Consider the following 13,565-nt stretch of genomic DNA (forward strand, 5'->3'; position numbering starts at 1 on the left):
AAAGGGACTTTAAGAGGATACTATGAATAACTGTATACCAACAAACTGGGTAGCCTAGGTGAAGTGGGCAAATTACTAGCAACACAAAAATTATGTACACTGACTCAAGAAGAAATAGGAGATCTCAACAAAACAATAACTGGTAAAGAGATTAAATCAGTAATCAAAAACCTCCCAACAAATAAAAGCCCAGGACCAGAGAGGATGGCTTCACAGGGGAATTCTACACAACATTTCAAGAAGAATTAATTCTAGTCCTGCTCAAAGTCTTTTAAAAAATTAAAGAGGAGGAACACTACCTAACTTATTCTATGAGGCCAACATCGCCTTCATACCAAGCCAGATAATAACACAAGAAAATGATGGCTAATACCCATTTTTAATATAGATGCAGAAATTTTAAGCAAAATACTAGCAAACCAAACGCAACAGCACGTCACAGGAGTTATACATCATAATCAAGTGGGATGCATCCCAGGTATGAACCAGGGTGGTTCAACATAAGAAAATCAACTAGTGTTATTCACTAAATAACAGAACCGCATGATCACCTCAATTGATGCAGAAAAAGGCATCTGAAAAAATCCAGCACCCCTTCTTGTTAAAAACACTGAAAAAAACAGTAATAAAAGAAAATTTCCTAAACATGATTAACGTTTATATGAAAAACCCACAGCTAACATCATACTTAATGGTGAAAGACTGACAGCTTTCTTTTTAAGATCAGGAACAAGACAAGGATGCCCACTGTCACCACTGTTACTTGAACAAGACAAAGATGCCCACTGTCACCACTGTTATTCAATATTGTACTGGAAATTCTTGCCAGAGCAATTAGGCATGAGAAAGAAAGAAGACATCCAAATTGGAGATGAAGAAGTAAACCTTTCCCCATTTGCAGATGATATTCTATATATCCTAAAATCCTGAAAAACCCACAGCAAAGCTCCTAGAGCTAAAAAATGAATACAGTAATGTGGCAGGCTACAAGATCAACACCCAAAAATCAGAAGTGTTTCTATATACTAGTAATGAACAATCTGAAGAAGAAATCAAGAAAAAAATTCTGCTTATAATAGCAACTAAGAGAATAAATTATCCAGGGGAAAAAATCTAACCAAGGATGTAAAAGATGCATACACAGGTAACTAAGACATTGCTTCACCAAATCAAAGAAGACCTAAATAAATGGAAAGTCATTCTGTGTTCATAGATTGGAAGAATAAATATTGTGTAAGATATCATTTCTACCCAGAGCCATTTACAAATTCAATGCAATCCCAATAAAATTTCAACAACCTTCTTTGCAGAAATGAAAAGCCAACCATCAAATTTATATTGAAGGGTAAGGGGCTTCAAATAGTCAAAGCCATCTTTAAAAAGAAAAATGATGTTGGAGGACTCACACTCCTCACTCTTGAAACTTATTACAAAGCCATTGTGATTAAAACAGCATAGTACTGACATATAAACAGACATACAGACCAATGGAATCGAATTGAGAGTTCAGAAATCGACTTCAGTGTATGGCTAACTGATTTTTAACAGGGGTACCAAGTCCACTCAATGATGATAGAAAAATCTCTTCAGAAAATGGTACCATAAAAATTGGATGTCCATGTGCAAAAGAATGAAAGTGGACCCCTTCCTTACACCATATACAAAAATCAACTTAAAATGGATCAAAGACTTAAATAGAAGAACCAGACTATAAAATTCCTGGAAGAAAGCATAGAGAAGCATCTTCAGTTCCCTGTGTTTGGCAATGGTTTCTTAGACTTTATACCCAAAGCACAAGCAACAAATGAAAAAATAGATAAAACTTCATTAAAAGTAAGACTTTTTGGACAACAAAGGACTTATTATGAAATTTTTAAAGACTGTATTCTATGAAAAAAAAATATTTGGAAACCCCAAGTTTTAATGTCCTGCATTGCTCAAGCAAATGTCATATAATGGTTCAGCTTAAACAATGGGAATTTATTTGCTTACACTTTTTAGGTTAAGAGAAAGGCCAAACAAGGTATCATCAAGGTGATGCTTTCTCCCCAAAGACTCTTGTGTTCTGGGGTTGACTGCCAGTGATCCTTGGTCCTTAGCTTGGCACATGACAAGGCACATGGTGATGACTCCTGATCTCTACCTTCTTTTCCAAATTCTGTTGATGTTCGGCTTCTATGGCTTTCTCTCTGTGTGTCTGAATTTCATTCTGCTTATAAAAAACTCCAACAATAGTATTGAGACCCGTCCTGGGCCACACCTTAACTGAAGTAACCTCATCAAAAGATACTACTTCAAATGAGTTCACACCTACATGAATGGAATAAATTTAATAGCATGTTTTTCTGGGGTGCATTTGGCTCCAAACCACTATACTACATATCCAGTAATTGTTTAATATCTGGAATATGAGAAGATAACCTACAACTCAACAGTGACAGGAAACTAATATGGGACTTAGGTTATTGGTTTTCAGTCTTTCTTCTTTGTTAATATTATAAGCATTTAAAGGTATAAACTAACTAGAGCATCATTTAACTTCTAGCTTTATTTCATTACAAATTTATTTCATTCAGGAATATATATTCTGAATAATTTTAATTCTTTGAAAATTTTTGAGCATTTCTTTAATGACTACAATTGAACATATGTTAGACCTTTTGACTATTTCACATATCTCTCCTCTACTATGTTTTGTTTTGTTTTTGAGGTACCAGGGTCTGGGGATTGAACCCAGGACCTCATATATAGGAAGCCGGAACTCAACCACTGAGCCACAGCAGCTCCTGTGAATTGGTTTCCTCGCCTGTTTTACTTGTTTGTTTTTGTTTTTTTAGGAGGCACTGGGAACCGAACCTGGGACCTCCCATGTGGGAAGCAGGCGTTCAACTGCTTGAGCCATATCCGCTTCCAGACCCTCTCTGTTTTGTTTTTATTTCATTCCTTTTTTCCTTTAACATTGTGTTTCAATGTGGAAATTTTTTTAAACAAATCAATTTTATTAATACATGTTAATAAAGCATACATTTCATCCAAAGTGTATAATCTGGAAATTTTTATTTTGACTTATCTTTGAATTCATTAGTTGTGTCTTTTGCTCTGTCCAATGAATTGTTAAACCCATTCAAAGAGTTCTTAGTTTGGTATTTGTTTTCAGTTCTAAAATACCCATTTTATTCCTTTTTAAAATATATTTTAGTTCTGTTGAAATTCTCTACCTTTTCATTTATTTTTTCTGCCTTTTCCTCTTTTTAAAAAAGTAATATGGAATAATCCTTAGAATATGTATTTATATATATTTTAAAGATTTATTTATTTATTTCTCCCACCCCCACCCCCCATCCGTCATTGTTTTGTGCTCGCTGTCTGCTTTCTCTGTCAATTTGCTGTGTGTTCTTCTGTGTTTGCTTGTCTTCTCTTTAGGCAGCACTAGGAACCGATCCTGGGACCTTCCAGAATGAGAGAGGTGCTCAATCTTTTGCACCACCTCAGCTCCTTGGTCTGCTGCATCTCTTATCATCTCTTCTCTGTGTCTCTTTTTGTTGTATCATCTTGCTGTGTCAGCTATCTGCATGGGCCAGCACTCTGTGTGGGCCAGCACGCCTCATGGGCCAGCTTGCCTTCAGGAGACTCCAGGAATCAAACCCTGGACCTCCTATATGGTAGACAGGAGCCCAATTGCTTTAGCCATATCTGCTTCCCCTCCTCTATTTTTTTAGTGAATTAATCATAGTCATTTTAACTTTCTTGTGTTTGAGTGACTAATTTTTCTTATGTTTATAATATTTCAGATTTTTTTTTTTTTTTAAGGAAAATGTGGAAAAATACTCTCTGACCTAACAAGCTACCCTTGGAAAGTTACCCTATAGAAATAAGAAGCACAAGAATGTGAAGATATATGTGTTAAGATATTTATTACACTTGTATCAGTTCGGATGTTTTTAGCTGTTGGTGAGATGGCTGTGTGTCTTTGCACAAATATGTCCAAAACAGAGAACATATTTTCCTATAGTTTTTACTTTAGAGGAGTAAATCTTTTTTTTTCTTTTCTTTTGAATGCTGTAGAAAAAAATCTTTACTGTATCCTTGGCCTGAGTTGGTTAATGTTATACTTTAATTGGTTCAGAAACTTGGGCCTAAGCCCATGGTTATTATCGGAGTGTTCTCTGTAGAACCCTGGGGGTTCCTGAGATCCTTTCAAGGATTGGGGAAGTCAAAGCTATTTTCATAATCATATACTGGGACATGAATTTGCCCTTTTCACCATGTTGACATTTGCACTAAGTGATGCAAAAACAATGGGTAAAACAGCTGGTCCCTTAGTACAAATCAGGGTATTGTCACTAAACTGTACTGATAGTCATTGTATTCTTCACTGCTGCACAATGCAATTAAAAAACAAAAGCCATTGTTTCACTTGAGTGCCTTGATTAAGCACTAAGATTATTAATTTGAGTTCATGTTTTTTCATATTCTGAGTGACAGAAATGGGAAGTCCAAAATAAAGTACTTTAGTAGCATACTAGAGTACAATGATTGACTGAAAGGAAAACATTTGTGTAATTGTTTGAATTGCAAGTAGAACTGGCCATTTTTTTTGTGGAATACCATTTTTACTTGAAAGATTGATTTACATACAAACTTATGCTTATTCAGATTTGGGTACTTGACATATATGAAAGATGTACAAAGTGTGCCTGTCACTTCACAGAAAACAACTGACAGTATTTGTTGTCAATAATAATAAATGTCAGGAGAAGCAGAGGCGGACAAGATGGCGATGGTGGCTGCACAGGGCGGGAGAAGTGGTGGTGGTGGAGGCCTTGGTGGGACTCGTGATGGCCCCAGCAGCGGGACAGGCAGTAGCTGCAGTGGCTTGTTGGATAAGTGGAAGATTGATGATAAGCCTGTAAAAATTGACAAGTGGGATGGATCAGCCATGAAAAATTCTTTGGATAATTCTGCCAAAAATGTTCTTCTGGAAAAGTACAAGTATGTGGAGAATTTTGGTCTAATTGATCATTGCCTCATCATTTGTACAACCTCCTGTTTTGTTTTGTTTTGGTGTGTGTGCCAAGGTGGCTTTGATTTGAGATTATAAGCACCCCTTTCCAGCACCCAAGCCTGTTTTGTCTTTGTGTGTCATATCCTATTTTGTGATTATGATAGAGATCATGACCATTTATACTCATATAAGGAAAAAAGCATCTTTCTCATGGCCCTTAGGAAAAAACCTACAGGGATGGATCCTGAAGATATTTGGCAACTGTCCCCCAGTCTCAAAAAGGCCAATGACAAATATACTTTGAAACTGGCCTTTATCAGTAGAAGAACAAAGCAGCAGCGGGAGCTGAATTCACTAAGTCTGTTGCTAAGTTCTTTGACAACAGTGGAACACTGATTATAGATGAATATGAGCCTGAAATATCTAGGCTCCATGACAATCAATTCTAAAAGCAGCCATCTTTCTGCTGGATCTTGCTGAATTTTGGGATAGGGGTGAAAACAAGTAGAGCACTTAAAAATGGGTGAAGTAAATTAAGAATTGTTTAAAATGTCTGTTTTGTCCTGTAATTTTAGTCTCTTCTGGAAAAATAGGCTTTTCTAGCACAAATATGAGAAGTTGTAGTTCTTATGCCTAGCTGTAGCTTCCTTGATCTGATGATTGCATTGTTTTGATTTGCTTTTTGGAAAATAATTTTTGCTAAAAGCCATATAGACTTCTTCCTTCATTGTAGCAATACTTTATATAATATAGCTTTGTACCATGCAGCATTTAAAGACTCAATTTTTAAAATTATTCAGCCTATTGCTGGTGTTATTGTGTTAATTACTGTTTCAACAGCTATTCTCTTAGGAATTCAGGATATGAATTTCTTGTGTATGACAGGTTTCCTTCACACACCATTTTTGTAGGTGTGTATGTATTTGACTTGGGAGACTTAAAAGAACACAGTATTTAAATTTGTTTAAAACAGACCTTCTGCCTATTACATTTTATTCTCTTGACCAATTAAGAAGCCAGGGGCATTTTTAGTTTTTATTATTTATATTTCCAAATAGTATGTATCTGTTTCTTTGTGCCCTTTGTTAACTATCATTGTTTCCTTTTTTTCTTTTTTGTTCTTATTTTAACTGTCATTTTCTAAAAACGTTTTCAATAAAAAGAAGAGGTAAAAAAAAAAGTCAAATGAGCTTGACAATTACCCAATACTAAAGAATTTTATTTTTGAAATCAGTGGTGATATTAATGAATACAAATTTTTGGTATTGCATAGTGAAATGTGTCAACATTTGGAAGGTCTGTATAACTTGGTGAATCAATATTTTCCAAGTAATGAATGCATGATGTTACAAAATTAAGCATAGGTAAAGAAAACAAAATGCAAGAAAATTAAATGAATTTTAATAGAACACAGAAAATTCATTGATGAGTCTACATTGTAAATAACCTTTAAGAAACTACCACCTCTCAAGTTTTGACATAGTTTCACAAAAGAATATTCACAATTATCTAAAAAGATTCTTTTCTTTGCCATAGAACTACATGCCAGCTTGAGGCCAAATTTTTTTTCATACTATTCAACCAAAAGAACATAACCTGATTAAATGCAAAGGCAAATGTGAAAATCTGGCTCTCTTTTATTGTCAGATAGTAAAGAAATTTTCAAAAAAGAGCGCCACTCTTCTCACTAAATTTGTTTTGTTTCGGAAAACTTAAAAATGCATGTAATGCCCTTTTATATTCATGAGAGAATGCGAAGGGAAAATAATGTCTTAGTATTATTATTAAAATAGTTAGACCCTGAGGGTCCTCTGAAAGTGTCCTGAGGACCTCCAGAAGTCTATAGACCACACTTCAAGAACTGCTGCTCCAGAGGAACTCATTCATGCACCCAAGGAGACAAGGATAAGGCTGTTCATTGTTACATTTTTTGTAATAGTGAGAAATTGACAACCTTAAACCTCATTTGCAGGGAGAATGGATAAATGAAATGTGTATTCCTCTAATGTAATTTTATGCAGGGTTAGAGGGAATCAATTAGTTTTATGTAAATCAACATGGAGAGATTTCAAAAGCAATATTGAGTGAATAAAGCAAGATTCAAAATATGTACCTATGATAAATTTATACTAATTTTTAAAACATAAAAGCCAAACTATTTTATGTTGTTGGTTTTTTAAAAACAGATGATTACAAATATTTGTAGAATAATTAGAAAAGAATATGCTGGAAAGCTATGTACCGAAGTTGATAGTGGTTGCCTCTGAGAATTTGGACCAGAGGAGTGAAGACTTTAGTTTTATCTCTAATGTTTGATGTCTTTAAGAAATTAAAGGTACCAAAAAACAGAGTATCTACAACCGCAAGCAAGATACTTCCATCCATCTTCCCCATGGGATCTAAGCCCTCTCTCAGCTGGAAGCAGAGTGGGCACCACCTTTCCAAAATCCACAAAATTGAGGAACAAACAAACTTAAGGGGGGAATGCAATTATGGACTAAAGTAGACTTAGTATTCTAGTAATGGAAAAACTTGTAACATTGATAGAAAGATGGTGGTCACCAGAGTTTCTGAGGGGAGAGAGAGGAAAGAAGCAGTATAATGTGGGATATTTTGAGGACATTGGAATTGTTCTGCATGATATTGCAATGACCATTATACATTTTATCAAAACCTATGAAATTGTGTGGTGCAAAGTGTAAACCATAATGTACACTATAGAAAGTATGTGTGTGTGGGGGGGAATATATGGGAATCCCCTATATTTTCAATGTTAACATTTATATAATTTAAAGCTCCTTTTAAAAAAAAATTAAAGTTTAGGAGAAAATACGTTAGCAGTTTTTAATTTGGGGTTTTATAAATGTAGATTTATATATTATGTACTTTTCTGCATTTTTAGATAGTTTCAAAAAATCTCTAACATGATTAAAATTAGCAATAAATTATTATTATCTTTATTGTGTTTATTTCCTTGACAAGAAAATAGATTAAAATAAATTTATGAAGAAAGGACAATATTAACAGTTCAGTGAATCATCTTTTGTCCACTTAATTAACAACAGAAAACATGAGAATATCTCTATATGGAGAGAGTTTGGTGCAGTGTAGTCTTAAATGTTTCTGGTGGTATTATAAATGGGGGCAATATTTTTAAATGTTTTAAGGGCCATAAAATGATTCATGTTCTTTAATTTATTTATCCTACTTTTTGAGATATCTCCTAAAGAACCAGTCCACAATATGAAATAATCATAGGCATTAAAACATTATTTGTGATGGTGCAAATTATAAGAGCCTTTGAGTATAGCAGTAGAATAATGGTTACATAAATTAATTTACTTCATATGCAGCCATTAGGCAAATAAGTGTAAAGATTGTGGAAAAATGTTAAATGTATGTAAAGTTTAAAAAGGGATATGAAATTACCTGTTGTAATTATAATTATGTAAATTAAAGGATCATTTTAAATTATTTTAAAGTAATAGAGTTACGTATGACCCTTTTTTATTCTCCTTCACTACTTTGAATTATTCAAAGTTATTTTATCTTTAAGTAATATCAATATTTTTAACCTATTTGATGATTGGATTTTCTTTTTAAAATATTACTTTGGATTTATTTCCTCAAAATCTCAATCCCTTTCCTAACTCTAAACCTTAGGCAGAAATTAAACGTCTACAAGAAGCCAATAAGGCAGCTCGGAAGGAGAGACAACTGATTCTTAAACAACAGGAGGAGATAGAGAGGATCCGACAAACCACCATAAAACTTCAGGAGAAGTTGAAGTCTGCAGGAGAGAATAAATTGGTAAATTACGTGGATGTATTATTAGTTTGTTTTCTACATCATGCTGCTTGCTAATACCTAATCCACTCTCATGTTCTAATATGAGGTATATGTTCTTTCTAGCATTATGATAAAATAACGAACAGGATAAAGTTCTTTGTATGTACTTTATGTATAGTGAGAGTTTTGACCTTTTATTCTCCAAGGAATGTTTGAGTTTTCAAAGGGACAGGTGGTTCCGATATTAAAGCTTTTCCCGTTTATAAATTTATAGACAAAATTGGCACATAGAGCCTTGATCTTGTTTTTCAATCCAACTATATTCCTCAGAATTAGTGGGAGACACTTTTTGCTCTTTTTTATGATACTTACTTTAGCTATGCAACTTTAATATAATACAAGATTCAAAGGAGATAATTCAGACAAAACAAAATTTGGACTTACTCCACTGTAAAATGTCTGTATAGAGTTGAAAAACTCAGACTGTATGGATTAAATACATCCCAAATAGTCTCTGCTTTAATTTTTTAAATACTTCTTAAATTTTTGAAACAATCTCAAACTTACATAAAAAGTTCAAACACAATACAAAGAACTTTGTTTTCCTAAGTCATTGGAGAGTAAATCATCAACTTGATGCCCCATTCATTACCTCCCACTTCCAAGTATACTTACTTTAGTATGTATTACCTACAACAAGAGCATTTATTTTACATAAACTAGATACAACAACCATTGTCAGAAAATTAACATTGTTACATTACTACCATTCATTCCTCACACCCTATTCAATTTCTCCAATTGTTATAATAGTATTCTTTATAGTGGGAGATGAGTTCAGAATCCCATGTTACATTTAGTTTTCATCTCTTTAGTCCCCTTCAACTGAAAAGTTCCTCAGTCTTTCCTTGACTCCCATTACCTTAACCTGCTAGTTCTTTTGTGGGATGTTTTCAACTTGGGTTTAAACGTCTGATGTTTCCTCATGAGTAGATTCAGGTTGTTCCTTTTTAGCACAACAGAAGTAATGGCTGTGTTCTAATTGCATTTGATGGGTGGCATCTGATTTTTATTTATCCCATTGATGATAATCATTTTGGTCACTTGAGTAAGGTGTTATCTGCCAAAGTTCACTGAAAAGTTACTCTTTTCTTTTGGTAATTATTAAGTACTTTACATGATGGTATTTTGAGACTATGTAAATGTCCTCTTCCTTGTTAAAGTTAAGTTTATTATTTTATTTATATTAATATAGGCTCATGAATTCTGTTTTACTTGGAGCTACAATTTGTTACTATCACTATTTGTTTTGATGATTGTTCCAATTTGGGTCAGTAGGAGCCCCTTCAAGGAAATTTGATGTGTTCCATCAGTCTTAGAGCACTTCCATGCTTTCTAGAATAAGATGTTTTAGGATCATCTTGTACTTTTCATACTCCAGTCTTGGAATTAGCCATTTCTCCAAGGAATCTTGATTTGTTTTAGTGAGGGAAGTTATTTAGAAACTAAGATCTGAAAAAAAAAAAAGAAACTAAGATCTGGTGCTAAGCATGCTTATTGCTATCAGATGTTGCTGCTCCTGAGCAACATATCTAGGTAATGTATGTGTATATGTGTGTGCATGTGCATGTGCGTATGTGTAAATATACATACATTATATATAGGTGTTTATTTCTGGCTATATTTATATACATAAAACCATGTGTTCATACTGATACCTCCAATTCTGGTCCCAACACCACAGAATTGATTCTAGTTATCTCTTTTGGGACTCCCTTTTCTGACAGATACCTGGCTGACATTTTCCTTAATACAGTTAATGATTTGATCAATCCCCCTGTGTAACCAGTCTCCATAACCATTGCCAACCCTTTCCCCAAGCTTATGCCTTCCTCACCTTGCACCAAGCCATCTTCAGTGTAGATTCCCTCCTTAACCTGTTTGGGATTCAAAAAGAACTTCAAATTGTCACACTCCCTAAATCAAGCTACACATCACACCTAACCCCTTTTCCATACTCTCCTTACTATCTTTGGACGCTGACATTCCAGGCCAGGAAGTCATTTGTTGGCATGCCATCCTGATTCTGTTTGACTCCTCCCCATACTGAGCCTCCCCCACAGAGGCACCCTGCTTGACCCCACATGGGATCTGACTCCTCACACAGGTGTGTCCTCTTATGTTAGTTGCTCTCTTCATCCCACTTAGTCTCTTGACAACTCACTCTAGACTCCCTTGTCTCCCTCCATTACCTACAGGGACCTTGTTCTGCCATATCTAATGACTTAAGGACTGAAGTGTTCAGAAAGGGGAAAGAAAAGGAGAAGGGCTGTGCTTTAATTTTGCTATCCACAAAAAGGAATTCTGGTGGGAGCAGATATGGCTCAAACAGTTGGGCACCCGCCTCCCATGTGGAAGGTCCCAGGTTCAATTCCCAGTGCCTCCTTAAGAAGACAAGCAGATGCCAAGACCAGTAGACACCACAACTGCTGCAGTCAGCTGACGACACAACCAGCAGGGAGTGGATATGGCTCAAGTGGTTGGGCTCTCACCTCCTACATGGGAGGTCTCGGCTTTGGTTCCCTGTGTCTCCTAAAGAAGATAAACAAGACAGCAAGCTGATGTATCTAAATGTCCTCTCTAGTTTAAAAATAGCATATTGATTAAACTAATAGTTCTTAAGATTTTTTCATTATGAAGTTTTCGATTTGTGAAAATATTGCTTTCTATAAGGAATAAAGAAAAAAAATCCATCCCCAATGTGATCGAAATAAATTTTATGTGTTCTCTTCTCCTTTGTGTCTATAATATATATTTCATATAGTTTTAGTGTCTGTAATTTTGTATTCTATTTGATTCAACTTTAAAAAACTGGAGAGGACATTTAGATCCTAGATTACTAGTAAAAGAATAAATTATCTGTATTTCCTTTTTTTTTTTTTAAAGCAATATGCATTTTTTTCTTCCCCTCCCCGTTCCCTTCCCCCCTGCCCTGCTGTATTTGCTGTCTGTGTCCATTTGCTCTGTGATCTTCTGTATCTATTTCTCTTTTTGTCTTCTTTTCTCATTTTTCTCTTCTAGGATTCATCAGGATTCGATCCTAGGGACCTCTGATGTGGAGAGAGGTTCCCTGTTACCTGTGCCACCTCAGTTCCTGGTTTCTGCTGTGCTTCATCTTGACTCTCCCCTTCATCTCTCTTTTGTTGCATCATCATCTTGCTGCATGACTCATTTGCATGGGCACTGGCTCACCATGTGGGCATTCACGGGCACTCAGCTTGCCACACAGGCACCTGCGTGGGCACTTGGCTCACCATGCAGGCACTCATGAGGGCACTTGGCTCACTGCGCAGGCACTGGCTCGCCTGCAGTTATGCTTTCTCTTCTTCTTTTTCACCAGGAGCCCCCAGGGATTAAACCTGGGTGCTCCCATATGGTAGGCAGAAGCCCTATCACTTGAGCCACATCTGCTTTCCTATCTATATTTCTTACATGTGTTTTGTTTCAGTTTTGCACTTTGTGATATATTTTTTTGCCCTGTAGTTAATATTTTAATTTTAACTATTATTATAAACATTTTGAGGATCAGCTTAATTTTGAATGATAGTGTTGATCACTTCAAGACTTTTAATCCAATAAAATTGCAACATTTGGCCCTTTTTTATTTGCAGGACTCTAATGATGATGATACAAAGCAGAATAAGGCAGTGAGTCCTGGTCCAGCTGACTTGGAGACTCGCAGTCCTTCTCCCATTTCAGTCTCCAGCAGTGAAACTAGTAGCATTATGCAGAAACTCAAGAAAATGAGAAGCCGCATGGATGAAAAGTAATTCATTTTTATAAATATCTTCTATTTAGTTGCATTGAAAATAGTAGCAGCAAATAATTTTTTAACGTGTTTCATTAGATTAGACTGATATTGGCATTAATTTCTTGTGGATTCAGCAGTGTTTGAGCAGAATTATTGAATCAACCTAGAAGTCAATTAACTGTAGCTCTTATTTATAAAGAATTCTTCAAATTTTAGTACACACTTACCAAAAAAAATTGTATTTTGCAAATGTACCCATGACAATGTTTTCTACTTTCCTTTATTAAGAGTAATAATTGTGAAAGTTACACTTTCTCTGAAATAACGAGAACTGTGTACTGACTTTGAGGCAAGTAATGTCATATTCTGAGATATCATTCTATAGCTCTCTGGCTTATTCAAATGGAAGGATGGAATTTTAACCTTATGAGTAGGTATGAATTGCTCATTTAAAACCAGAAAGACTGAAATTCTCCTGGGATTGAGTGATTTGGCAGTGTTTCAGTTTATTTTTAAATCTATTTTACTGCCATTCTTCTAAAACATTTCTATGTACTATTTTTTAAGGCTCTTTTAAAGAAAACTACTCCTACTGAGATGTAATTCCATTATACATCAGCTTTAACAATATAAAATAACATTTATGTGAGAGTTTACTCTTGAGTATACATTTAATTAAATACAATTATAAATTAACTGCTTGTGGACACTGTCATTAACTCTGTAACCTCTATTTCCATTAAATTTGAAACCCATTAAATATGGAAAAGAGTCCCATTTACAGAATTTTGTTGACTACCATTTTATTTTTAAGCTGGCAATTTGAAATATAGATTGGATTTGGCATTGACTACACTTCACCAAATTTAATTCTCTATATTAATGTGACACCAACCTATGACTTAGTTTCTGAATGGTCAGGCAGTTGTCAGTCAATCCTTATAGCGTATGAGTGCATCA

General features: G+C 34.9%; 1 protein-coding gene across 4 annotated transcripts in view; it reads left to right on the top strand.

Annotated features, from left to right (window-relative positions):
* CEP350 (centrosomal protein 350) overlaps positions 1-13,565 on the top strand; it is a 188,895-nt gene that overhangs the window by 104,627 nt on the left and 70,703 nt on the right. For all 4 annotated transcript variants that reach the window (XM_058274814.2, XM_058274815.2, XM_058274816.2 and 1 more), the window contains 2 exons: positions 8,669-8,815; positions 12,466-12,620. In XM_058274814.2, the coding sequence (XP_058130797.1) occupies positions 8,669-8,815; positions 12,466-12,620 (302 nt within the window). The remainder of the gene's footprint in view (positions 1-8,668; positions 8,816-12,465; positions 12,621-13,565) is intronic.

The sequence above is a fragment of the Dasypus novemcinctus genome, chromosome 13, assembly GCF_030445035.2.
Source record: "Dasypus novemcinctus isolate mDasNov1 chromosome 13, mDasNov1.1.hap2, whole genome shotgun sequence".
Taxonomy (NCBI): domain Eukaryota; kingdom Metazoa; phylum Chordata; class Mammalia; order Cingulata; family Dasypodidae; genus Dasypus; species Dasypus novemcinctus.